The sequence below is a fragment of the Dendronephthya gigantea genome, unplaced genomic scaffold (genome assembly GCF_004324835.1).
Source record: "Dendronephthya gigantea isolate DGI-Jeju-01 unplaced genomic scaffold, DenGig_1.0 000073F, whole genome shotgun sequence".
Classification (NCBI taxonomy): Eukaryota; Metazoa; Cnidaria; class Anthozoa; order Malacalcyonacea; family Nephtheidae; genus Dendronephthya; species Dendronephthya gigantea.
Genome location: NW_021163083.1, coordinates 533437 through 560620, shown reverse-complemented (window position 1 = coordinate 560620; position 27184 = coordinate 533437). Strand labels below are relative to the sequence as shown.

General features: G+C 37.4%; 1 protein-coding gene across 2 annotated transcripts; it reads left to right on the top strand.

Annotated features, from left to right (window-relative positions):
• The first annotated feature begins 218 nt into the window (after positions 1-218).
• Positions 219-27184, top strand: LOC114531545. 2 transcript variants are annotated; one of them, XM_028553155.1, is made up of 19 exons: positions 219-372; positions 1776-1842; positions 5400-5557; positions 11427-11499; positions 11996-13012; positions 13588-13831; positions 14141-14324; positions 17384-17640; positions 19241-19399; positions 20313-20497; positions 23728-23820; positions 23929-24066; positions 24241-24336; positions 24653-24730; positions 25320-25391; positions 25758-25932; positions 26307-26375; positions 26487-26525; positions 26643-27184. In XM_028553155.1, exons 4-19 carry the CDS (start codon positions 11460-11462, stop codon positions 26776-26778), a joined length of 2982 nt encoding a protein of 993 aa, XP_028408956.1. In that variant the 5' UTR covers positions 219-372; positions 1776-1842; positions 5400-5557; positions 11427-11459; the 3' UTR covers positions 26779-27184. The 2 variants fall into 2 exon arrangements, with proteins under 2 accessions (XP_028408956.1, XP_028408957.1); XM_028553156.1 differs by lacking the exons at positions 219-372; positions 1776-1842 and having other exon boundaries at positions 5278-5557.

Genomic DNA, 27184 nt, shown 5'->3' with positions numbered 1-27184 from the left:
TCCGATTATAACGTAGTAAAACCCACAACGTATCTTTACACTGTTTCCAAGTTTCCATGCTTAGTGTACGTGTTTATAAATTTCGACCTTTAAGCTGTCGATAAACAAGGCAGTTCTTGGGATTGTTTTCCTCTAGAATATCTAATCTTTAGCCATCTTCATCTGCCCGTATATCGATGTTGATCGGTTTTTTAAGAGTATGGAGGCTGACCGGGGTACATCTGCATAACAATCGACCAACCACAGGAGTTTGAATTAGTCACAGTTTAGTAATCAAAGTCTTTAACATTTTGATGTGGTATTATTCTGCAATCAGTGAATGATTCATTCCTTGTATGCAGTCCATAGGGCTATGAAACACCGATATTTCACGTAAGTACTGTTAGTTTTTTGTTATATAAGGGTATCTGGAGTATTTGAACCGTCGTAAGAAGTAGCTAGAGTTTAGACTTCGAGATAAGATGCAATTTAGCGAAATTGATATTTTGACCTCATGACAAGGCATTCAGTATAAGGTCTGTTGTTTATTTCTATCGTTTGTAATATAAATACATTGCGTTTAAAGATCTTATTAGCAATGTATCAAGTGAATTCGATACGACTGGAATGGAAGTTCCTGTCAATACCATTTCGATGAACTCTTAATCACGAACACACTTTGATAGTGCCTTCTGGAGCAGCCTCTGGTGCTATGATAGTTATCACGCAGTTCTGTGAATCGAGGCTCTTAAATCTTGCAAGCAAGTGAATTTGCCATTCACTATACAAATGTGCCATATTTAGAAGTCCTCTGTAAGCGGAAATATTTTCACGGAGTTGGTGGGACAAAATTGACTCCAAATTTTCACGTACAGTTGTCATTACATGGTCGCAACGAAATGAGGCTGCAGTTATTTGCTCTTGAGATGATTACCTGTTAGCGCCATTTCTAAATATCTTCATTATCTGTTCCGCCTTTCGCTAAAAACCATCACCAAACACGTTTTTATCAGTTATCGATTTCATCAAAACACGTTTTAATCTTTCAATAATTATACAACTTTGTTGAAACTATTGGTTTATGCGGTTGTTTAATATACATGCATAACACTCTGCCTTTGTATAACCATGCATGCCTGCCAATAATGCAAATATATAAACATTCAGGATTAAAGATTTAGCAGGTATATGCTTTGAGATTGTGTTCAGTTTTTGCTACAATGCAGTGAAAGTGCCCTGCTTGTATACACTTGGAAAATTTCTCCATTAATATACCTATATGACAGCCAAAAGTAGCTAAAATAATCGGTCTAGAATGTATCTTCAATTCTTTCTCATTTGTTTCCACGAAACACACGAACTACACTCAAAACCGACGAAGCGTAATTGAAAATGACATGGTTAGTTCACCGCTTCGTATTATAGCTATACTTCACATTGAAACAGCCATGTGATATCTTCGTGGAATTAGCGGAATCTAACTCTTTGGTGCTTGTGTCATTCCTTTATTTTTCGACGTGCTAACTTGTTAACACGACAGGTAATCGTCTGTTATTGCCACGTGTGTTTGCATGTGCTAACAGTCGATAAATATCACAAAACGTTGCAATTCAAGTGCCGTGTTTGCCCAAGAAATTATTGACACCAATTTATTTGAAAAATTGGAAGTGATTGCGGTTTTTTGGGCATATATACACACATGCAATTCATGTTTGAAGATATTTTGAAAGTAATATAGCAATATATGATATTACGTCGGCGCGCAAATAACTTCATATTTTCATATATCTGTTTAGCTTAGCACACTTTGAATATTGGCTTTTGATGTTTGGATAAGCGTACAATTGATCTACGGAGATTTAGGTGAGTTTAAATCAATTGTTAACTCGTTTTATTTTATTGTTTCCTGAATCATTAAAACGAAGATCTGTATTCGTTTTGAGTCGGTCCGATTCTCCTCCTGAGGTATGCGATTTTACCCAATTTCCGCATTTCCCGCGTCGTCGCCCAATAGGCTCTCTATTATCATATGTAGTCATTTTTCTTAACCCTCCTAGCAAGAGCGACACGATTCACGACTTTTGGGGTGATTGGTTTAACGTTTGATGAAAGCCACGTTTGCAATTTTGCTGCGATATTATGTGCAATTTTCTTCTTTTGACCGATGGAAACGAGCAAAAAGTTAGAATGCTTTAATGTTCAAGTCCTCTTATTTGTACATCCGTAACTTATTCACTCATTCGCATTTATCAAAAGGAGAAAATCGCAAGTGTAAGCGAGTTTATACCGTAGCTAACTGGTGTGAGAGCGAGTGACTTGAAGACTTTGCTATCGTGAATCATTTTTTGTTTCACTTTCGTTTCGGCTTCTCAATCGCCAAAGTCGTTAATACTCAAAGTGAAAATACTTGCTGGTAAGCACGAATGTGTCCGGAAGTGGCGACACTCGAGACTAGTTTCCGCGAAAGACCGCCGAGCGGGCATAAAAAAGCCGATTGTGATTCCTTTACATATAAACAATTACTTAAAAAGACAGTCGATATCCTTTCTGGCGTCAAGCGTCTCACGGATGGCTTGAAACACAAGCACTTCGATTATTGGACACTTGCTTTGTGTGCTAGGAAAGCCGACGTGTGTCATGTATGATTCAAAAACCAATAGTCTCATCGTTTGGTTAAGTGGAGAATATTAGTGGTAGCCGGGATATTTGCAGGCGTTTAGTATAGAGAGATAGCGCGCACGCTATATTTGTTACCAAAATTCTAAATATCCCTTCTTCCAAAAAAAATTTTGTGAAATTGGGGGAAATTAGATGAATATTCTGCATGGAAATTATACATTTAAGCAAAGTTTATTCGCCCAATCTGAGCATGCGGAAATTTGTATAGGTAAAAACAAAGGTTACTAAACTTTTTGGGTCATAGCTTGATGGCTGCATGGTGGTTGGACAAACGAATCAATTTAGTTATTCCAATCCTTCGTTTTCCTCACAAACCGTCATATAATAATACAGTTGAAATATTAAATAAACAAATCTTTAAAATTTAAGAATCCATTTTAGAAGGTATTTTCTATGATTTTGTCTTTTGGCATGAACGATGCTTTCCTGACATTCACCTTCACGAGCAGTGGAGTTTTGATAACAACACACGCCTGCATCAGCTGATTTCAATTTAATTAATTAAGGACTGCAATAAACACAGTTCTCTAAGGTCAAGGAGATTTTTACGCCATTTAGAACAGCGGTTCTACAGGATTAACAAATGCCCTGTTTGGAAAATGCGTTTCTTTTGCACCAAATCATAACTTAGACCACAAAATCGCCTTTCGAGCGGTGACTGTTATTATCGTGTGTCTTCTGTGTGTCTTTTTTTTAAGTATTCTTGAAAGGTTGAATTTCCAAGTTTAAATAAGCAATGACCATCATTCCTTGCGCGCATATGGCCCGAAGGTTTAAGTTTTCAGAAGACAATCTTATAATTGAATCATCTGTATGAGATCCATAATCGCTTGTTGTTATGTTAACCGAAGACACTGTTCCATAATGGAACTACTGTAGTTTCATCATGGCGTCTTTTGCCGCAATAACTCGGGAATTGTTTTCTCCGAATGCCGTTCATAACGTTGACAAAACCCATATAAATCTGAAAAATAAATATAAATTAATGTAGATTTAATAAAAGAAATCGCAACATGAGATAAACTTCATGACTTCGTCCACAAAGAAACCAGGGAATCATACGGATTCCAAAATCACAAAAAATAAGGCAATAAAATTCTGGGAATGCTCCACATTATCGTGTTCTGTTATGAAAACAGGAAGCGGTGGGGTTATGCATTTGACCTTAAAAAAACTCCCAGTAATCGAAGTGCTTTGTTTCGCTGTATTTTTTTAAAAAATCGTCATTCATCAATTAATTCGAATGAACATGTGTATGTTTTCAAAAACAAATTATTTTCGTCGCCGCTTCATTTTAACAAAGAAAGCGAGCTGGAAGTTACCGAAGAAATATTTGTAGCTTCGACTAGTTGTATAAGTTCCTATATATATGTACAATCGAAAAATCATTTTGTCTTGAAGAGCCTTACTTAGTTTTATGATTATCTATAATGATTTTATATTTCCACGACTATATTTGCAGTCTAGATCTATAGGCTGTAATCCAAACAGTTACCTTGCCATGGAAACTACCTTATTACGCGATTTCCATACTGGGGATTTTCAAAATGTTTCACAATCATCTCATATCACTCATGGACATGCTATTAAATGATCTACTGCCAACAAAAACAATTATTGCACGTGAAGAAAGGCGCTCTGAGATTATAGATAACCAAGTATAAATATCACCCCAATCTTTTCTAAGGCTACATCCATTCTAAGACATGCACTTTTTAGATTATCAATATTTCTCCCACCTTGCTTGGGACTCCCTGTTTGTGCGGTATATATACCCACAAATTTCACCATGTTGTATCACTTAACATACTGGAAGTCAATGCCAAAGTTAGATCAATTTCAAGAAAGTTATTTAGTTGACACTGTGCCAGAACTGTCCGATGACTTTCCTGAATATTGCCTGTATATACAGTCAAAAGATTGCGTCAAAAGATTTCGCTCACCGTCTGCAGAATTTTCCGTTATTACAAAAAAGAAAAGAAAGTTACAAAATTTAAGATGATATTCTCACACGGAAATTGATTCGGCCAAAGTAAAATCGTTGAACAAAACAGATAGATTTGCTAGGGCTTTGAAGCAGAACAGAAAGTGCTCTTGTGGCTTGTGTGTTTAAAAATCCCATATTGGGTTTTGAGACAGGCAGACAGGATGGTAATATAACCAACGCATGCATGTCGAGATTTTTAAGACGGCTTTGAAACAACACGGATATTTTCCCACAGTATAGAGATATTGCATGTTAGAGTGGCGATAGAGTTATAAAAACATTCGCAGCTGTGCGCTATTTTTTTCATATATATACTGTTTCATAAATTTATTGACCTACCACTATAATGCGAATCACTCATTTGTCGACAGGAGGCAATATTGAAACATGATAACATCGAATGCTCGCTTAGTCGCGCGCCTCAAATATCCATAATTTTTTGTACAAAATGTAAACTTCTTTTCCTTTTCACATTAATCCAGCTTTGCGTTTCGAAGATTTTTGCACGCTAATAGCGATTCGGTATTTCTAATTCGCTCAGCAAGCTCGTACATCGTCAGATTGGCGAAGCTGAAGGGCGCAAAGCATGATAAATATTTGAGTTAATATGATTAATAAGAGATAGATGCATTTAGTGTTCCATGGTATTTACCCTTGACGCAAGTAACTGCGTGTCTCAGGATACTGTTGTGTATATCTCCTATGTAAACGGCTTTCCGTTGAAGTATTGTTTTGATTTTTCTTCATTGCCAAGGTTTGGAGTTTTGCTAGTACTTAAAAAGACAATTTGGACTTGACAGTTTACTCAGAAACGGCTCGATCACGTCGCTGGCTGATCGCATCATCACGCGCTGTCCTTAATATTGCTCGGATACAGTGTGTCGTGTGACTGCGTCGGTTCTTCCATTCAAGGTATGTATAGTCAATTGCCTTTATGACACAGTGTAACGACTCGTGATATTCCTCGACCACTTTTAAAGTTCGTTCTGTTCTGCCAAAACTGTCTACGAGCGAACAGATCTCTAAAGTCGGCGTTCAATGATTAAATCGCTGTAAGACGAAACCCTAGCGCTATGATAACCAGCAGCTTCGCATATAAATAAAGAATACTGATGCTTTTTGTGTATATCAGAGCTGTCGGTAAGCTCTTAATCGGAGAATCCCGTTATGTTTCATACTAATTGTTTTAAAATTAAGGCACTCGGGTGCGTTTAATATATTTTTTTTTAACTTCGAATGCAAATTTCGAGTTTTATCACAATATTTTGTCGCTTGTTTGAAACATAAACTGTACTTTAGACTTTAATTGTTCCCTTAATGGCGAAGTTAAAAGCATTTTCACAGGTACCAAATCAACGTTTTATGTCTGTGCCGAAATTGGCAATTGTTTGACCGCGACAAACACAAATGGCACTCGAAGTAACGGCTATAAATTGCTGTATAAGCGATCATTTGATGCCTTCGAGTGTGGTATAATTTTTGTACTCTCTTAAAACAACATCAAACGAACCATAAACAGTCAAACGCGTATCGTATTCTTCATATAATAAAGATTAATAACGCACTTATAAGGTATTATCGACGATAAGCTATGTCGTGAATTTGCGCTCGCAACTTTTACAACGGGAAGTCAAATTTTACGGACGGCTGTTTTTTGCTATGTCAGTATATAAACTCCAGCAAACCTGTCCCCCCGAATTGGGTTAGTGTAAGCTCAGGGTGTGGGGCCGATGATTTTGAAAGCGGAAAGGGCAGGAGGCGGTAATTTGGTATTTTATAACTTGGCACCCAATCGCTATGAATAGGAGTAAATGTTGTGATAATCTCACCAAACGGAACATGCTTCAGGCAATACGAAAGTGAGATGCTATAATTTGTTTAAACCTCAATATATACTACCTATACTATCTTCGCCATGCGTGATTGTATCAGCATCTGACGTGCTTCCAATCAAGCCCCGCGTGCCAGATTTCTGATGATTTTTCGTGGAATTCGAGCAACTTTGGGACGTCACGTATATATTAATACTGATTTATGACGGCGTAATGAAGACAAATTCAATAATGTATAAATATGCGGAGATGTGTTTACCGGTGCTTAAAACCGATGTGATGAATGGCAAATACCTTGTGGGGAAGCCAAACAGTTTGCTTTGAATAACATGAAGTTTAGAGGAAACTCCATAGATTCTAAGGCTACACCGCTACATACCATATATAATTTTTGCCTTTCTTTTGAGTATCACAACTTTGACATTATGTCATAATCGTAATGTGTGTCCTTCGTTTTCCAAAACCTTTATCAACATTTAATTATATATTCTATGATAGTATTTCTCCTTTTTATGTATAGCCAGACAAATTATTTATTCATATAAGCCTCATTTTTATACTCACAGTATTTCCATGTGAGATTTTCTTCGTGTGATATATATGTAAATGAGCAAATAGTTCTGAATGTTTTGATGTAAAAGTTCCCTGATTTACAAGCCGTAACTTATCTACTTGATCAGGAAAATCGCATCGAAAATCTTCGTAAAAATTTAAAACTTAAACGGGCCTATATTTTCTTTAATGCTGTGAAAATGAATTTGCATACAATCCTCACACGATGTACTCTCAAAATTTCTCTCCGACGTGTATTGTGCTTTTGGAGACGCCAAAATGCATAGACGCACCAAATTTGGGTCTGTTGCATGGGTGAGTTTCATTGAAGTTCTTAGGATATAAACATGTGTAATGTCTTTCATAATGGCTTCCTTAACACTTACATCCAGCAATTTGGATATGATTCAGAAAATAGGGTGAGGGAATTTTACCACCACACCTTATAAGACAAAAATTTGGACGACAACCATTGATACTTCTTTATTTCGTAAAGATCTTTAGCAAAGCCTTTTAACTCTTGTTTATCAAACTTTAGGCAATTTGTAAAATGAGTGGGATATAGCCAGCCAAGTAGAGCCTATGATAGTTCAACCTGAAACCCTTATCAATTCCTTATCAAAACACCATTATGAAAACATCTATCTATATCCATATCTATCATTAAAAGTTATCTAATAATCTGTATAGATCGTTTTCAAACTGCATATCAGATATCGAATTGTATAGGAACGCGCGAGTTTATATGTTATAAAATATGTCGATTAAAGTATTAGGGGTGCTGTAATCTCAAAATCCTATTAGATTGGGTTTGTGTTAATCTAAACTAAAGCCCCGTTTACACTACACTCAATTTATTGGCTCGGCACGGCTAAAATTGGTACCCGTACTCAATTTTTTTAGTGTTCAGGCTACCAAAACAAAGGCCGAGCACAGATGAAATGGGCACGGGTACCCATTTTAGCCGTACCGTACCATTAAATCGAGTGTAGTGTAAACGGGGCTATAGTATATCTCGCAACTTGATGATTTTAAATAATTGTTTTGTCTTAGTACAACCATAACATCTATAAAGAGATCTCCATTACTTAATTGATGATATAAACTTGCGTTTTATTTTACTGAAACTGTTGAGATAACTTAACATTTTTCTGGTATAGAATTTCTGTCCGACATGTCAAATTCATTTATCTTTTTGCATATACGATTTCAAAAACCATTATCAGCAGACAATTTGATAAAATACAAGACATAATTGACAATGACTTTGAAATAAAGTTGAAATTTCATCTTAAAATTCTTGTCTTGTTGTTATAGCTCATATCTTGAGTTTACAAGATGTCATTTTTCTCAGAGTAATGTTTTTTCTTATATCAATTTCGCCAAAAGATTATTTTGATATTTGCGCCATGCACGGGCTGGACCAAAACGTTTGAGATATATTTCACAGGTAGTTCAGTCACAAACCATCAGTTTTCTTTCAAAACTTTTAGACGGGGTATATGTTCGGAAAGGGAATATATTTTGCAGGTAAGATAACTTCGTGCAAGGCTGAATATACCCGGATATAAAATCTTATTCAAATCGTAATTTCAACACAGACATGGTTTCAAAATCTGTAAATCGTCCCACACATGCAGCATGTCAAATTGATATGTTCAATTAATCTTATAATTTTATTTCATTATGCATGCATGGCATATTATATCGTGTGTCCACGCATAAGTCGTCTTTCTTTTTAAAGGAATAAAGAATACGCACCACGTTTCGGAGCATGTGTTTGCATTAAAATACAGTTTATAAAACGACGCGTGTTAAAAATATTACATTTCCATGGTTATATATATATACGAATTATATTAAAACTTTCTACATATTCATTCACCCTATAGTTTCAAAAACTGCCCGAAGTGCCCTCGTCATACTTAAGCCACTATCATGCATGTAAAAGACTTCTTCTCGTTTATGCCGCGACTACTTGAGTGCTATAAAACCATGTCGAGATTTCCGGCCTTTGGTATTTTCTATCTCTAACGACATGTTAAACAATAACACATCCCTATATATACCTTTTGAAATTTACTCAGGGTTGAAATCTTTCGGTCAACGTAAAACGTACTACAAAGTTTTAGGTCTGGCCGTGTCCTTCGAAAGAATATTCTAATGCTTGGCGCCTTGGTGCGGAAATTCACAAAGCAAGCTCGCTCTAAGGGCAATATAGGGAATATTTACGGAAGCCTGTACGTATATATATTTTGAATTGTCGCTTGTCGGGCAACGTGCAATTTGACATTTACATTTAGTATACAAAAAGATGGTGGAAATTTTCATCTGAGCTTCTAGGTACGCTTATATTTTGAATGAATTTTGTTTCAATGTGTTCTGTGTGTTCTCTTTTATATATATATATATATATATGAACGTAGATTCTTCATAATATCAGGATATATGTTACATATAAATATAATCCCTTACAACAACATAAGAACCAATAGCAATTTCTGGTCTATAAAATGTGTTCTCTGCTCACAAATTATGCCCAGTGGTGTACATGCATTGGTACAATGCTCATAATTATGGTGTATATATAAACACAAATGACAGTTACAATGCTTTTATATTGAAGTTAATTCGTAAGTGTTAATTGTATTAATATAAAAACAGTTAATGAAATGGATTAACCAGTTTAAAAGACCTGCTAAGATTACACCTAACTTTTCATATCTTTCGTCTTATATACTATACGTGAATATAGTGTTATATATTATCGTGTGATTGAATGTGATATTCCCTCAGCGTAATCAGTGTTTTGGATTCTTTGCATTCTTCAGGAAATTACTCGCTGCGTCTTGCTTTTCAAGCGCTTGTTTTGGGTTCGAGAAATAATTGGTGACCACAGCAGGCAAAATTGTTTATTTTGGCCGGATTGTAGATTATTTCATGCAACTTGTGAGGCTAAAATTATCGTTTACTATTTTTGGGCCGGTTTTAATCTAATTTTCAAGCGCAATATTTCACTCGTCTGAAGGAGTATAGTTTTAGAGTTAGCGGAAAATACACTATATTTTTACTGGTAGAAACTGCTTATTTGCAAGGCACTGCTTTGCTGAACTTGAAAATTATTTGCTTTCCTGTAGGCCAATTTATCACCGGTTATTCTACAAGGGTTTTTCCTATTGACTGAACAGGCATAAGGTTGATTTTCGTAAGGAAAATCAACCTTTAACCGCAGTATTTGCGGAAGAAACATCCATCATCGAACTGCCTTATAGTTGCACGGAGTTCATATTAAGATAATTGCAAGCTATATGTTCCGAAATTGTTCCCATTCTTTGTGTTAATATACAGTAATAAAGACGATGTAATGAAAACTCATTGCCCTAGCAATCTCCAGCTGCGAAGAGCGCTGTATTCTTCAAATTTTTCAAATGTTTCCCCAGACTTTCCGGTTCAGGCATCGGGATATTTCTCTTGAATAAAAAAAAGCGAAATTATGTCACCAACTATGTTTGGCTCAGCGCTGCTTTCGGAACCGTTTTCGCTGGTATATTGGCTCTTTGCAACACGATTGTTCCGCAATCGACCATTTTACATATCAATTGCCCAATTAGTACAAGAATGTGGCTATTAAGTCAATAATTTGACTGCCCTAAACAGCTCTTTGAAGCCATCGCCCAGAATTCTTGTGGTATATTTTTTCTATTTTTATCCCCTGGCAGTGTTGGAATCATCGACTCCTTAAAGACGTTTCATCAATGCAGATTATAATTTAGGCATTCTTTTTCTCCAACCGGCTTTCCGCTGTATAAGCTGTTTGGAATTTTTGGTTACTTTTTTACTATTTTTCGTTCATTGATAAATAAAAGCTGGCCGGGAGGGGAACACGGTCAGCGCTCTGCATTATACAACTGAATTTAGCCTGTACCACTACATGCCTAGGTCACGGTGGTAGAACCGTACAAGCGTGACCATGCAAGAGGGTTTACTTTGGGTACCCGGGTCTTCCCTTGTAATAACCTTTAGAAACAGTCATTCGGGTCACATTGAGTTGTTAGGGCTGTTGAGGACTCCTGTCATTAAAAGTTAGTTTGATATTGAATATTTACGATGATAATTCCTAGAATTCCATTCGCACGACTCTCTTCCATGTTAAGAATGCCTAGTTGTTCACGCTTGCAATTTTCACGCCAGCTTCGATACGATTTTCTCCTTTTGATAGATGCAAACGAGGGAGGAGTTATGTTCTAATGTGTAGGTGCCTTCAACCACAGCTTCAACTGAACATTCATAACTTTTCCACACCCGTTCACATCCATCAAAAGAAGGAAATGCATGTTTATAATCAGCTAATCTCTTAATGCTGTGGTATTTTAAACATTCTTCATGCTTATGTGTAGGTGCCGAAATTGAGTCTCCTTGTACATTAAAGTATGCAAGCGGTACATCGCCCTGTTAATATGGACTTGATAGGTATGTTACAAATCCATAATTTCCGGAACAGAGAATGCGTTTTGCCAAGTAGATGTAATGTGAATAAACTTATTAACTCGGAGGTTTTACTCGAACTTCAAAGGTTTTTGCCTCCACGTACAGGTTCTTAGAAACACGTTTCCAATTATGCTCGTTTGCAGTCCAATCCACGGGATGGCATGGTAATTCCTAACAGGATTATTTGCACGCCAGACCGTGTTACTGAGATAGCAAGGGGTATGGTTTTCCGTGTGAGACCCTGCATGGATTGGGATTTGAAGCGTTTTCTTTCATTTTACAAACCCTTGCTGAAGAAAATTGTTAGCTCAAAAGTTATAAAATCCGGTCCAACACATACTATACATCAACTTTTTTCATCTGACATTCTCCCCAATCATGGCGATTTCCCTTCAAAATTATGCCACTACTGAATGTCCAAGAGTATAAATTAATCCTTGTTCAAGCTCTTATTCATATACCCTTGTCTTCACTTCAGAAACCCCACCTCACATTCCTGGCCCGATCAATGGTAATCCGTACGCCGTGGTCAACCAAGCTATGAAAATGAAATGCCGCGCAGACGAGGAACACGCCGCTCGCGACAATGATTACCCTGGCGAGACGAAGATGGCGAAATATAACGGCGACAACAACGTCTTTCAGTTTCCAGTTGTAATCGGAGAAAAACAGTTACGAGAGGAGGACCGCAAGGCAGCCATGGACGAACTACTGGGGAACCTCGGCGTTGAACGCAATGGCGACAGAAATACCACGGTTACCATAACAACACAGGTTACCAAGACCAATCCACAGCCACCCCAGAGACAAAGTAGTTTCAAAGCGACAGAAAAGATAATAATGAAGAAAGGTTCCCAGGCACCGATGGCTCCGTCATCTCCAAGGCAGAGCTTCGAAGTGCCGCTCGTTCAGACGGCACCAAACGAAGACCCGAATTTATACTATGCTTCGCATTACGCGGCCTCGCAGCCCGGTAAAGTTAAGGCAAAGCTGCACATAGACCCGCATTCGGGCGGACAAATTTCACCGACCGCATCGCCGGAACTGATCTCAAATCGTAAAATGTTAATGGATGTAATTGAAGGCGACTCTGGTGACGATCTCGACGCGACAACGGAACCGGAGGTGACGGAAGTGCGGAAAGTGGACAGCGACACGGAATCTGAAGAAGAAATCTCCTTTCACGAAAGCCCTACCCTGCCGAGGCGTGGAAATGTCGCAGCGAAGGTTCAATTTCTGTCCAAGTCCGTCGCGTTTTCTCCGCCCCCTGACGCGGAGGAGCAAAACAAACGAAAGAACACCTCCGTGCCGTTGATAGGTCTGACTCATCTGGGAGCTACCGACGTGACGGACAGGATCGCCAAACACAACGAAAAATCTCTCGCTGCCGGCCAAGTCATGGCCACTGCTAATATGGTGTTGTATAGCAGTAAACAGCCGCCCAAGAAAGTTGTGGAGTATAATCCTGATGCACACGACCACAGAGAAGAAGAGGGTAGGAATACTCATGGCTTACTTTAAAGCAAAGCTATCATAAATAATGTTTATCCTTCTAGTGATACTTCTAAATTAGAACTGATAGAGCTTTCCAGTATAAATAAAGTTAGTTTAGTTTAGGTTTCCTCCTGTAGTAACACTGGATCAATACACGATGTCCCTTACTGGACCTCTAGGAAGAACAGTTTAGAACTGATAGAGCTATCCAGTATAAATAAAGTTAGTTTAGTTTAGGTTTCCTCGTGTAGTAACACTGGATCAATACACGATGTCCCTTACTGGACCTTTTGAAAGAAATTCCTGGACTGATCAAGCTATAAGTACAAGTATAGTCTTTTAGAATCAATGGTAGTCTTTTAGATTAATACGATTCAATTTTTCATATCCCTTTGCGGAAGATTGCAAAATAACCAGTAAAAATATTAGTCAAGATTTGATTTCACCCTATTATATCCTAAAATCTTAAGGGATTATCCTTAGATGGTGAGATTTAACTGATTGTATTATGGAAAGACCCTTTTATTGCTGTGTGTTAATCATAAAGTTCGTTTTATATTCTTCCACTTTATTTAGTTGAAGATTTCCGTACCGCTCCAGTATTACGTCACCACCAGGAGGGTTGGAACAAAGTGGAAACAAATGAATCAGACACAAGTGACGTACATTCGGATCAAGCTATAGAGGAGGACTTCCCCCCTCCACCTCCGCCTGCTACTCCACCCCCCGTCGTACAGACCATCAAACTGGGCCAGCAGGCTGAGTTCAGGCTCAATATCCAGCTTTCAAGCGTGGGCAAACTTGAACCTGTACGTGAAAGGTAGGTACTATCCCGTCTATTCCTTGATTATCCATAACCATGCCTTTATGTATATGACGAATATATAACCCTGCATCTAATGACATACAACCCGTCACAGCGGGTTGTAATTAAAACCCATGGCACGTTATCGGTTAATGTCTGTAAGTTCATGTGTGTATCATTCTTCATGATAACGCTATGAAAAGGTCGCACCATGACTAAACTCGTATTGTCATCACAAACTATATGTTCCAACGATAACACTTTCATCTTGTCGTTCGTCGAGAAGAAGCCCAGCCTCATCGTAAAAATCTCTTCTGTTTGCAGCCAAGATCCGTCGGATTCTGGCTGCGAGACCTCCACTCCGCTATCGCCACCGCCCGGGATTAAAGTCGACGAACCTGCGATTCAAAAACGCCATGTACAAGTTGAAGAAAGCGTGGACGATGCTTTATTAGAAGAGCTATTTCGAAATGATTCCTCGAAAGAAATTCAACCTCTTCAAACGCAGGTAAGATTAGACTCAAAAACAGCTTGTTTATTTCTGTTTCAGAAATTTTACTGCATTGCAATGCATTCATAACCGATTTTATATTCATGTTACTTTGGTTTTGTGACCATATGCAATCCCAACACAAATCTCAGTGCATTTCCAAAGGCGATTCATCTCCTCTTGCTGAATCACGCTAAACTTCTGTTTTTTATTACGAAAGATTTTTTTTTCATACTCGGGAAAAAACTAGGTTGAGTAACTTGGATCATCACATACTGTCGACAATTAAACTGTATTTTTGATTTTTTGTGGGTCTTTTGTAACTTTTTACGGACATTTAATACATATACCTCACAGTGGCCGCCATTATGACATCATCATCAATTTAACAGACAATCGTGTCTAGTTAACATAATGTTCGATGTTTGACAATGGGTGGATTGCCAAGATAAACAATAAATGGTGCCGAATTTATACTTTTTCCAGAAGACAATGTGACTGAAATACAAAACGAAACAAACTCTGCTTCATTTTTCATAATCAAGGTTTGACTTTGAGAAACGACAGATTTCCTAACGCAGAATTCCTTGACGTTTGGTTTCCATAAAAAACGATATCTTAATAGGGTGTATAAAAAAATTACGATTCCAAAGTGTCATCTATAGACACTTCACACGTTATCAGGCAATGGAAGCCATCATAGTAACAACTAATAATAGATTACATTGTCCGCCTCCTTTTCAAGCTATTGTTTTGTGTGTATTGAACGACTAAATTCGGCAAGTGTCTATTCTTGACTGTTCGCAAAATTTATACGTAATTATTTAAGCGAAGTTAAATCCTTTTATATTGGCTAATGACTTTATTACAATCAAATAATTCGCGAATTTCAGTTTTGAAAACGTTTAGCATTTCTTTGAAGCTTTGATCCTTATAAGTTATGGTGCGTCCAAGAACTGAATTATTCCTTAAATTGTTATTAAATTTGGTATTGCATTAGGTGGGAATATATTCAGAAATCGTATACGATGTAACTCACGCGTATTCCAATATATATCTAGTATAGTTTCGTTCTTAGATGTACTAAATGGACCTAGACTACCAACGACGTTGCAAGCTGCATGTATCAAGAATATATCAGATAACTTTTGCAGTTCATAACATACTTTGAGGCAGCCGGAATATAACAACCCTTGTTGTCAAATTACCTATAGATCGTCGACAACCTTGGTTGAACCAGGGTTCAACGCTCTTTGATTTTGCTTCAACTTTGAAAAGTATTTGTGAGGTTTATATGTTCTTCAGGCAAGCAAAATTATGTATCTCAACTTGCGTGAATGAAACAAATTTGCATGCAACCGCATGTTCCTTGAATGAAATTTATTCTCAGTTATTCAAAATAGGGTGGAGCTCTTATGTCATATTAAGTTAAAAATAAATCACCCTCAACATGGCACCGACCCAGCACGCCATTCATTCCTACAAACTTCGGCGTCTAATAATAAAACCATCAGTGAGGGTCGTTTACCTTCTGCCCAAGTCGCACAATTTTATTTCTCAGTACTATAAGGTACTTTCATCGAATAGGTTAACATGCCAGTCAAATCTGAAATTCCAATGAGAGATTAATAACAAGAATACGATAATCCACATCAAACATACTCGATAGGGTAGCGATCAAACACTCGTTTCTCGACAGGATGCCATACCATTATATGGAAACTCATTATATCACTGGAAATAAAATTGAAATACTTCGAGCATCAATCTATAGATTCATTGTCTACATATACATGCTTCCTAACTGAGTCCAGTTGTGTTTGTGAGGCTTATAATAGCAGTTATATCACTTGCTGAAGTTCGCGAATTGAGGTTCGTTGTTGAAACAGAGTGAAACAGTATATAGGTATGAATGTTACTTGAAGTTTTATGTTTAATTGTTTTGCTTGAACGCGTTTTACGACTCCAGATTTAAGCAAAAAGTCTCATGCCTTTTTTATCTCAGTTTACATGCAACATACAGGTCAAGGTTTTCAGATAACACAGGAATGTAAGAGTGTTGTCTCCTATTGTATTAACAGACGATAGATAACCAATACAACAGAAATTATATCCTAGTTACCGAAGTTTAGACGTAGGTTTAGAGATTGTTATATTGATTAGTAGATTATACGAATCAATGAGCAAAACAATGCTCGGTAGATAGAGCTCTCGATTGTTTTTCAATAGTTTTCATTCCTTTGAACGCTGTTGTGGTTAAGTGTAGTTTGTAGCCTCATTCTTACCCGAATCTCCACGAGGCTCTCTGGCTGTTAATTTACAATTCAAGCGCAAGAACTTTCAAATGGCTTGAAAGTTTCGCTATCAACAAACGTTAACAAGAATCGTATTAGAATATTGCACTGAATATTACCACATATTGGGGTTGGACAATAGAAAACTCGCAACAAAATACTTTGAACACGATTACTTCGAGCGTGTTTTTGTGTCTCAAAATCGCGAAAGCAATCGTTTAGTTAACTGCGGTTTCACAAAAGCCACTCTTTCTTCATAATGCATCCTGTATTCGAGTTCCTGTTTGTCATATGGTCTAGTCAATGTAATAACATGCACATTCATGTGGTGTGTTGTCATGTGGGGCCCTGCTGGGCACCACCTTTCTTTGAGGTTTACATCACATAAAGAACTTATTCCGTGATCGATCAAAGACGCGTATAATGTCGATGCAATATCTAGCCTACTCGGAAAAGTGTTTGTCTAACACACCATGTGAATTTCAAGCCGTGAAGGGCGTGTTACTACCGGAATTTTGCTGTTAAAAGTTTTAGTTCACATTCTTCGTTTGCCGCAGAAAAACTGGCAATGTGTTTTCCGTAAAGATATGTCAGTTTGTGTCCGCAGCGAATCTTGCCCCGAGGAAATGGAAGTTATTTGTGTCACTGTGTCTTTTCGCTTGAAGAAGAAATGCGATGAATCCAGCTGTCAAACTTGGGTAGTTTAGAAAAAAGTAGTTTCACAAATGTATCTGTCAAACGTGTGACACATTTGATTGACACTTGTTTCAATCGCTTTTACAGAATTCCAGCGAATCCAGCAGTCTCATACGAGGTCAGAGTAACGAGGTCAGCACTCCAGTTAGATATTTCGCGACGAGCACTCCTGTTGCAACTGTGTCAAAGAGACCAGATTCGGAAGAGAGGAGATACAGGGACGAAGATGAGGCCGCGGGATATTCGAGGATAGAAGATATCAAACCAGGCAAAGGAAAAGAAGAGGTCAGTGAAATGAAGGACGTCAAACAGAATGGAATGACGGACGAGGAGTTCTTAAACAGGTATTGGGGAAAACCTATAGGAATTCATAGCTATCCGTTTTGTTGAGGGCCGGCCGCTTCGTTGGAAGCCGTGTACTTCGTCAGAGGCCGTGTACTTCGTTGAAGGCCGGCCGCTTCGTTAAAGGCCGGAAGAGAATTGATGCACAAAAATTCTGATCAATTCTAATGAAATTTTACTCCACTTTGATCAGTCGACCGAAGATCATGATTTTTTATAAATTAAGTTTCTATGTCAGCCTGTTCATAGCCTTCCTAGAAACTTAGATTTAAGAAGGGAATTTGCTTCCTTTGGATTAAAAAGATGTTTTGAAGAAAATTATGACTGTGATTTTAATATGGAGGAACCATGATACCCAATTTTCGAATCTACGTTGCATGTTTGCATGTTGTGTTCTGAAGGAGCACTAGAAAACACAGCTTTATATATGCATTTATTATTTATCACGCATGTTCCTACACATATTGCCATTAATTAATGAAATCAACAACTCTTTAGGGGAGATCTGTGAAAAGTAAAGAAAAATTCATTGCGTTTAAAGTACCGCGATAATTGAGGAATAAAATATTCTTCTCTTATATGTACAAATAATGTCGAATTAATTAGAATCGTACTGGGGTGCATGGTCACGGAAAACCCGCGACAGTCTTGTCAATTGATGAAAAACAACAATAAAATTGGTGTAGATTAAATTTATCAATGCTGTTTTGTGAGGTGACACTATTGTGACTGACGTAAGCCAACATTAGGTGGTTTTAAAGCGCTTCAAAACTCGTTGCAGGTAATAGATACATACACTAGACTTTTTCATCAAAATGGTTGCAACTAAAATGCTTTCTAACTTGCTTTCTCTCTTAAAATGCTTTCTCTCTTAGATCTGACACTACTGGAAACTGCTTGTATAGCTCTGTGTCCTTAGTAGAAGTGGGTAACAATAGCCTAATGGAGCTATTGAGAGTTTTGACCACCATAGAGCTCTTCCTTAATGCTGATTTTTATTCTCAGCACCCTTGTTTTTCTTTTGTGGTGGAAGAGTATGATCAATACTTCAGCCAAAGTATCAATAACCTTTTATCAGTGTTTGTTTCTAAGAGATGTTTAGATACTGGTTGTATGAAATATGACTTGGTGAGACAGGAAGCTATATATATACTTATATAATTGCAGTGAGAAGAAATAGTCATCCTTTCTCTGTATAATGGATGGGTCTTAATTTCTTCAGTTTTAAATAGGAATACATTCAGTTTTAAATAGGAATAGGAATAGGGGTTTTGAGCGTGATAATCCTTGAAGGGGATTTTGACAATTTTGACAAATAGATGCATGGAATAAGCTAAGCTCCAAGGATATTCTAACGGTTGAAATTGAACAATATCTTAAACTTAGACTGTCTGTTTTTTTTATCCCAATTCTCTAAGCTCGTATGAAAAACCGGAAAGTCCGTTTCTTAGTTTTCTAGCCTCCATATTAATGAAAAACGTATGTAGTGGAACTGATAGAGCGATGTTTAAACTAATTTTAAAAATCAAACGGTTCAATTTTGTCAACATTTCAGCTGGTTACGACATATTTTGTTGACGTATCTTTTGTCTTTCCCTCCAGCTACAAGGTTATTCCAGAAAAGCCAATGGAAGAAGAGATCAGTCCCGTACCAAGCCCTACGACGAGTCCTAATGAGACCTTGAAGAAAACGAAGCTTTCTGCGGCTGAGCGAGGACCTGCAGTCCTTAACGAGCTCATCAACGGGATTAGAACGATGAAGTGAGTATAAAATTATTAGCGAGGTTCAGTCGTGACTATGACTGCAAACATGAAATTTGTTATTTTTGCGCTAAACTCGGTGTTGTTTGCTCACGCCATCGTGCAAAACTCGTAGTTTTTCGGGCTTCTGAGATCGAGTTTTTCGATCAATTTCGTCTTCAAAACCAGAGCAACTACGAGTTTCGCCAGATGGCGTGAACAAACAACTCGTTGCGAAGTGGCGAAGTTCCATTGAGATGAATGAAATGAATAATAAATGCTTTATTCATCTCAATGCGTAGCCGTACTCGTAGCTGCTTATGCATTTTAAACCAACCAAAAGACGGTCAAATTGAACAAGTTTTTAGTTTAGCATGATGACTGCAGTAAACAACTCGTGAAATAAGCGAATCTCATAATCGTAGTAACTGCAAACGCTTTCTAATGTCACCCTATAAGAATATAGATATTCGTGTTTTGTATTCGTTTATTATTACAACGGCGCGTGGTCGCCAAGTTTGGTTGCAGGGCGCTTATACGCAAGTACCCAGTTTGGTTGCGCGCTCTTGTCACAAAATAGACTATTAGACTGTCTATTATAATGTCTATTCTGCGCTCTTGTCTTGCCCCACAATATGCGCATGCTTGGGCGGGGTGTTTTTGCCCGATACCGTGGAAGAAAAGCCCTAGGGGTATGGAGAGGAGATGAGACGAAACGAGTAATTCTTAATATGGCTTCCACGCGTTTGTTGTTCCATAAAAAAATGATTCAACCCAATATATCTTTGCCAACTATAAAAGGAATAATTCATATATATTGAACCGCCTTTCCGAGTAAAAAAACCGCTTATGCATACACATTTTGATAACCAATATAGAAGGGGAAAATTACAATATTAAAGCGAAAAACCCGACAAATTATCTCTAATTTTAGGCAAGAAATGTCCTACAAAGCGAAAGAACAATCAGAGAGTTCAGATGTCTTCCCAACGAGCCCAAGTAGTGATAAATCTTCGTCGTCATTATCGCCAACATCGACGCTGTCTCGCGGGAAACGAAGGCATAGGAAAGCCTCGGACAAAGGCTATGGATCCACAAATTCAAGTTTATCTGATGCAGGTAAGGTTAAAGCTCTAGCGTGCGTCTATCGCTACCCCCGAGCCCACGATGACTTTGCTTTCAGTTGGCGGTCTGGGAACGATTGCTTTCAACATTATCCTACAAAAAGTCTTCCCCTTTGTTATCAAATCACGGGAATAGTCATCGGCGTACAAATAAACAATTAAAAATTTTACTTTAATTTTCTTGTTTTAACAAGTGCAATTTCCGAAGTTGACGAGAAACATCTGCTTGACCCTGTAAACTCTCGTGACGTTTTACTAATCCAAGATTAACACTAATCCAGTAATATGCCCGTGCTTATATGGGAAAGTTTACAAAATCATGCAAAATTTAATAGTTCGTTAGATAATATGAAAACAATACGATTTCCTTGCCCTGGAAATGCCTGTAGACCACAGCTGGTAGGAAAGCGCTTGTAAAGCACTAATAGTTTACATTTTTTATTATTTCTGGACCAAACTCGCTTTAATACGGCCATAATCCATTCAAAGAACTTCCGGTAAATTAACATTACAATAACCTCACAACAAAAGCACAGCACCTTCGAGTGAAGATCTAAAGAATCGAAATTAACTCCTAGCTGTGTCAACAAATTGTTAATCTGGAAAGTTTGCAAACCAGAAAAAGCTAGAAGCAACGTGTCTGCGTTTAAAGTTTAAACATTGCTTCTAAATCACCTAATCTAAGTCGATATGATTTCAACTCATCTTACTCTACGAAAAACAGCCACTTTTGTGATAATTTGTTGCCAATAAATATAATTCGCCGTATTTTTAAACATTTATCATGCATCCTATGACTTATCCCTTACTAAACAATAGCATTGACATTGTAAAAACGAAAATAAGTACGTAGAACTCTAACCATTAATTTTCAAAGTTTACATGCTTTTAAAAGCTATATTTCAGAAATGTCATCCTATACACTAATATAAACTTCAGCCTGTTCACTACGAGAGTTCATCGTAAATATTTAAACTTTCTGAACTTTGTAAATGTAAAGCCAAAGGGTATTTTTTACTGCGATTATTTTTAGCTACAATTGTGTCACACAAACAATAAAGATATCAAAAAATTTTAAATTAGGCTATCTCGTATCTCGTACTGCAAAAAGTACAAGTCATTTTGTATAAAATTTTCCGTATAATTGTGTTGTAAAACAAAAACTATTGCATGTTTTTCCAAAGTTTGCGTTCACGTTTTGACACGACAAACACTTAAGTGATTATGCTTATTCATTTGTAAGACAATATGCGTGACTGCTATATGATTAGGAAAAGATTTTTTTCTTTAGAACACTAGCAATTTGCATAAAACTTGGATAAATAATCGTGTGGGCCTGTAATTAAATTGTTTCCGACCAAAATAGCGGCGCTGAAAAGATATATTTAATAGAAAGCCCGTGAATCACAGTCTGTGAAGTTTCGAGTTGGTGGCACACGAGCAACCGTCCAATCGTGTTGTCGCTTGTTTCAAAACAACGAGAAAGGTTGCAGGAAAGTGAACAGCACATAAGATATTCACTACAACATTCTCGTAAATTCTGCGATAATCCGCAACAAGAGTAAACAGTACAAACCAAACCTTCCTGAATACCCGAGGCAAGTTTGAAGCGATTAAACTCGCGATAAAACAAGGAGACATGTCTACTACGACTACGATTAAGGGAAGCGATTCACTAGACGATTTGTTACAGAAAATACGTCTTGCTACTAGAACATCTCTGAACGCTCTAGAAGTCGAGACTAATATTTGTCCTCATTGTGGAAATAACCGGCATTCGAACCCGTACGCTAACTTGAAAAACCTCTCTGGTATAGACACGAACGGAATCGAAGGTATATACTATATCACAAAGTTTTTGATCGTAAAACAAATACATTAATATCTCTCAGCGCCGGCCGGTCTTTCAATAATTATGAGGCTTATTAAACGTTGCTCTTTATTATATATATAACGTGTAGTGTAGCACAAGAGAGCTAGACTTTCTTTCAGGCATTTTAAGCATTTAAAATTAAATATAACCTGCTTTAAATTTGTAAAACATAGAGTTTTCAGCCGCCATATTGTTATCAATATTCAAGTACTTCATGGTATAACATATTATATTATCTATTCGACAATTTGCCAGTGAAAAGGTTAACTTTTAAATTTCTTTGTTATTTAATACATAATAATATATCGTTGACAACTCGTTTACAATACTAAGAAAAGGACTTTTTGTTCAAACGACCAATTGCTTGCTCGGGTCTGTCAAAACATCATGGGAAAATGTTGTTTAACATGTCACATGTGTAGGTTGTCGGTTGTGCAAATGCAGCATGGCAGTGAACATGCCCTAGTTAAATGCCATTTGTTTATGAGAATGAAAGTTCATGGAATATTGAATTTCTAAAGACAATCACTTTTGGGCATTGTAAATTGAGCTCTCAGTTTGTAATCTGTCGTCGCAAACCTCCCTGATTGCAATTTAACAGGCGAAGCTAAATATAACCGTTACTAGATTTATCCATTAGCTTGCCGAACTTATGAATATAAAGATCTTTGGGTGCTCAAATATGTCGTAATATTTCGTATATAATTTTTTTATAATATGTCCCTTTATATTGTATAATCGGAAGTAAGCACTTCAAACGCATGTTGTTTGCATAAAAGATGTTTTTATATTGCCAAGAGCATATGGATAATGTCTGCTTATTGTATACCATATATGGCGTTACATGATTGTATGAATATGAATACAGATAGCACTGGAAAGCAGAATGTAGCTTAAGTACTATGTCATGTATAATATCTATAATTATCAAAAGCTTTGATTCATGTTAAAAACCAACTTGTTTTGGCATGTTCGAACCTCGTTCTTTTTGAAGCTAGAACTTTCATTAAACCAGCAAATTTAGTGTGCATTGGGCTTTTGTGTGTAATCTGAATGAGAAAACAAAATAAAATTGAGTTTGACATTTCGTGCTCCATTTGCTAACAGTGATGTAGAAGACGTAGGATCTAAATTGGGTCTAATTGTTTTGATGGAGCAAAGCTTAATGTTTTTCAGCTTGTGATACACCCATTCTCATATAGCAATTGCAACCTTTTCCAAACTTTGCCATGTTAGCCCTTACAAGCTCAAGGGTTGGTAAAACGAGTGATGTTTAGTTAAAGAGAGACATGGATGTGTTGCACTCATAATATTGTATGGCACTGCAAACATGCTATTTTTTTCTTTGCTAGAACTGTTTGTGGAAATTCCAAAGAATCCAAGTGTTAAATTTGATAAAGACACTTCAGCATTCTGGTATAAACCTCATATAACCAGAGAACAAGGTTAGCAAAAGGTTATCACCACTCAACTTCCAAGTACTGGAAGTTTAGCTGCCATTGCCAGGTTGTTTACTGTTACCTTGTGAAATGAATATTCTCTTCTTGTTTTAGCAATAGCACTGCTGCAGGACAAACCACCCGGAACTTTCGTGATCCGAGACAGTCAGTCATACACAGGGGCATTTGGGCTGGCTGTAAAAGTTGAAGTTCCTCCAATGCACGTCATCCAGAACCAAAACAAGGACTTTGGTAAGACATTCACAGATTGTGGTCAATATACACTTGCCATATATGCTTTCTGCCTGCAAAAACTACCCTAAAAACTACCCTAGGTTTAACAATGAAAAGTTATATTAACCTTATGATGGTTTGATGGACCTTATATGTCTAGTTGTTATACTTATATCTTGATTATTTTATCAGACCATATAGATCCCTCTGAGTTTGTTCGACATCTCTTGATCGAGTCCACTCCCAAGGGGGTGCATCTTAAAGACTGTAAAGATGAACCAATGTTTGGTAAGAATTGTGATCACATGTTGATAATGGATATTTGGATTTCAGACTGTATATATATGTACTGTAGACTCTCTCTTGGCAAAGGCTAGGATATGGGTGTGTATAAACACTCTGACCCTCATGTAAGCCATCCCAGAATAACTAAAAACTTCATATTGTGTGCCCTGCATTCATTGTTAAGAGTACAATTTCAACAAACCCTCTCCCTGTTCAAAATGACAGTGGTAACTTCTAAAAACAAAGTTAATTTCGTTCTTGGTTCTTATACCTGTATGGCTGTACTATTTTTAACCAAGTGTGTGATTCTTTTTTTCAGGAAGTCTTGCAGCTTTTGTTTATCAACACTCACTGACGGAGATATCTCTCCCCTGTAAACTTGTTTTACCAACGAAAGGTAAGTAAAAGTCAATGTTTTATTTTTGTTTTCCAAATATTTGTTAAGCCCCTCCCCTAAAAACTACCCTAAGTTATGTGGTAATAGAACGAATGTCATGTGCCAAGTGATGTGGTAATAAAACGAATGTACGTCATGAATCTCCATAAATTTTCTGGACTGTTAAAGAACGGTGCCTCTGGTGTTTGGGTAAACAAGATGTGCTGACGTCAACACGATTCTCTGACGTTATCATGACGCTCTGACGTAATTGTGTTAAAACATGTGAAAATAATCTATAAATCGTGTTGACAATACGTGACCAGATTTTTCGTTAAATGTCAACACAATTCGACGAAACTTTGCCGTGGAAATGTGGTAGATCTCTGACCTGTTCTGATAGGCGAAGATTTCCCGAACATGGTCATAGGTCCGTTCAACGTTGTAGTCCCAGTCCCAACGTTGTCTTTACCAGGCATAAAAAGCCTGGGTGTACCATGTTAAACTAGATTAAACAAATCGTGGCTCTTGAGTTTCAGCTAAGAGTGGCTGGCCATCTTCGGTGTTAGGATCAAAAGAGTATTATATTGTCATTCTGTCGTTTGTGTAGATTTGACCGTCGGGACGTTAAAGATCACAGACAGACAAGAAACGGAAACTCAGTTACTCGCTCAAGGGGCAGGTCAGTCTGATGGACTGTTTGTATTGTAGACAAACTTTTAATCTAGGCCAGCAGGTGCAAAACACTAATGCTGGAAAGAGCGCACTGAAATGTTGTAAAATGCAAATTTATCGTTACTATTTTCGGCCTAAATGTGGTAACAATTTCTGTGTTTAAAATACAACAAAAGTGTACAAATTTTTTTCGAACTTTGAAGGCCCTTATTTTCTGCAAATTACATAAAATTCGCAATCAAACTTTCAAGTCTAATGTTGGTAGCCTCTTTCTGTCGTTTTTCTACCTCTTATGGTCGAGATGGTGACCTGGCCATGCTTATAGCTCGAGTCAAAACGGTCAATTGAAAATATAATCTTTTTATTTGCCTAGCGTGTAACGTGGCGTACCTCGGTTCGTTCAATGTGGAATCCCTGTCAGGACCGGCCGCTTTGAAGTATGCAGTGGCTAAAATTGAACCAGGGAGGAAGAATAAGGAACACGAACCTGTCTTGGTTAATTTCAAAGTCAACAAACAAGGGATAACGCTGACAGACAATGATAGGAAGTATGTCACATTATCTAACGGTGTAGTAAGGTTGTTGACAATCCAGTTTCCCTGATATAGACCTACCCCTTTATTTAACCCGCTTAACCGGTTAAATTTCCTGATCCAAATCTCCAGATTCACGTCTCTTGAAACAAATCTTTTCAATCATTGATTCAAATCCCTCGCCTAAGGCTCCTAATCCCAATCCGCAAATCTAGTGCTCCAAGCTTCTTGATCCATATCTTGTGATTCACGTCTTCCTGATCCAATCTCCTGCTCTTAATCCTCCCAACCAAATTGTCGATCCTGAACAGCCCAATGCAGACACAATCCAATGCTAGACTCTCTCATCGTCCTCGAGAAAAACTAGAATAATGATTTCATTTCTTTAGATTATTCTTCCGTAAACATTATCCTCTTAAAAATGTTCTCTACTGGGGAACCGATCCTGATGATACAAGGTCAGTTTAAAAAATCTTCGTATAGGGTATATACTGTATTAAAAGCTATTTACATTTGTGTTAGCGTGTTGGTTGAACATAAAATAACGGTTTAATCTTTTGTTACCCAAGGTGGGATCTAACAGAATATGGTGGCGGCAATCTAGCAAGGTAGGTTTTTAAACTTAAAACGAGCTAGTACCGACGAGTTGATCTGTAAGGTTTTCGTCTAGCGGTAAAGTAGTTGTTTTGAAGTGTGAATAAAGCGTCTATTTTGGTTCTCTATAGATCGTTTGTGTTCGTCTCAAGAAAGACAGATAGCGATGGAAACGAATGTCATCTTTTCGCCGAAATGGATCCTAAGCAACCAGCCTCCACAGTGGTTGACGTCATAACAAAAATTATCACGAATGTCAGTCAGTAGTGAAACCGCTGAGAATTCAATGGACCGTTCTGAGCACGCGCAGTAGCAAGACGGGAGAACCGGTAACATTTACGAAAAGCGATTTTCAGATTGATTTCCCGTCCGATTACGGCTAACGATTTTATACAGTACCGCAATAGATGTGTAAAGTCTTGTTTTTAGAAATTTTTAAGCAAATAAGGCCAGTAATTTATTGTACATTATTGTGAGAGATTCTATATCTATCTATATATTTGAACACTTAACTAGGTATGTACAGGTTTGTATGTACAGTTGACACTTTGCGGTGAATCTTAAGTTTGGAAAAGTAAGCTCTGATGTTCTAAGGGTTAGCTTATTGTAATATTTCAATATACCAAAGTAAGCCGTATGCCAACTAATTCTCTTATATTCGTTATAAGTAGGA

Bases quoted from the DNA above. Each gene is read 5' to 3' on its own strand.
- LOC114531545 (XM_028553155.1), top strand. From the start codon at position 11,460: ATGCAAGCGGTACATCGCCCTGTTAATATGGACTTGATAG. The intron at 13,832-14,140 runs GTAGGTACTATC...TTCTGTTTGCAG, and splicing joins CTTGAACCTGTACGTGAAAG to CCAAGATCCGTCGGATTCTG. The intron at 19,400-20,312 runs GTGAGTATAAAA...CTCTAATTTTAG, and splicing joins AACGGGATTAGAACGATGAA to GCAAGAAATGTCCTACAAAG.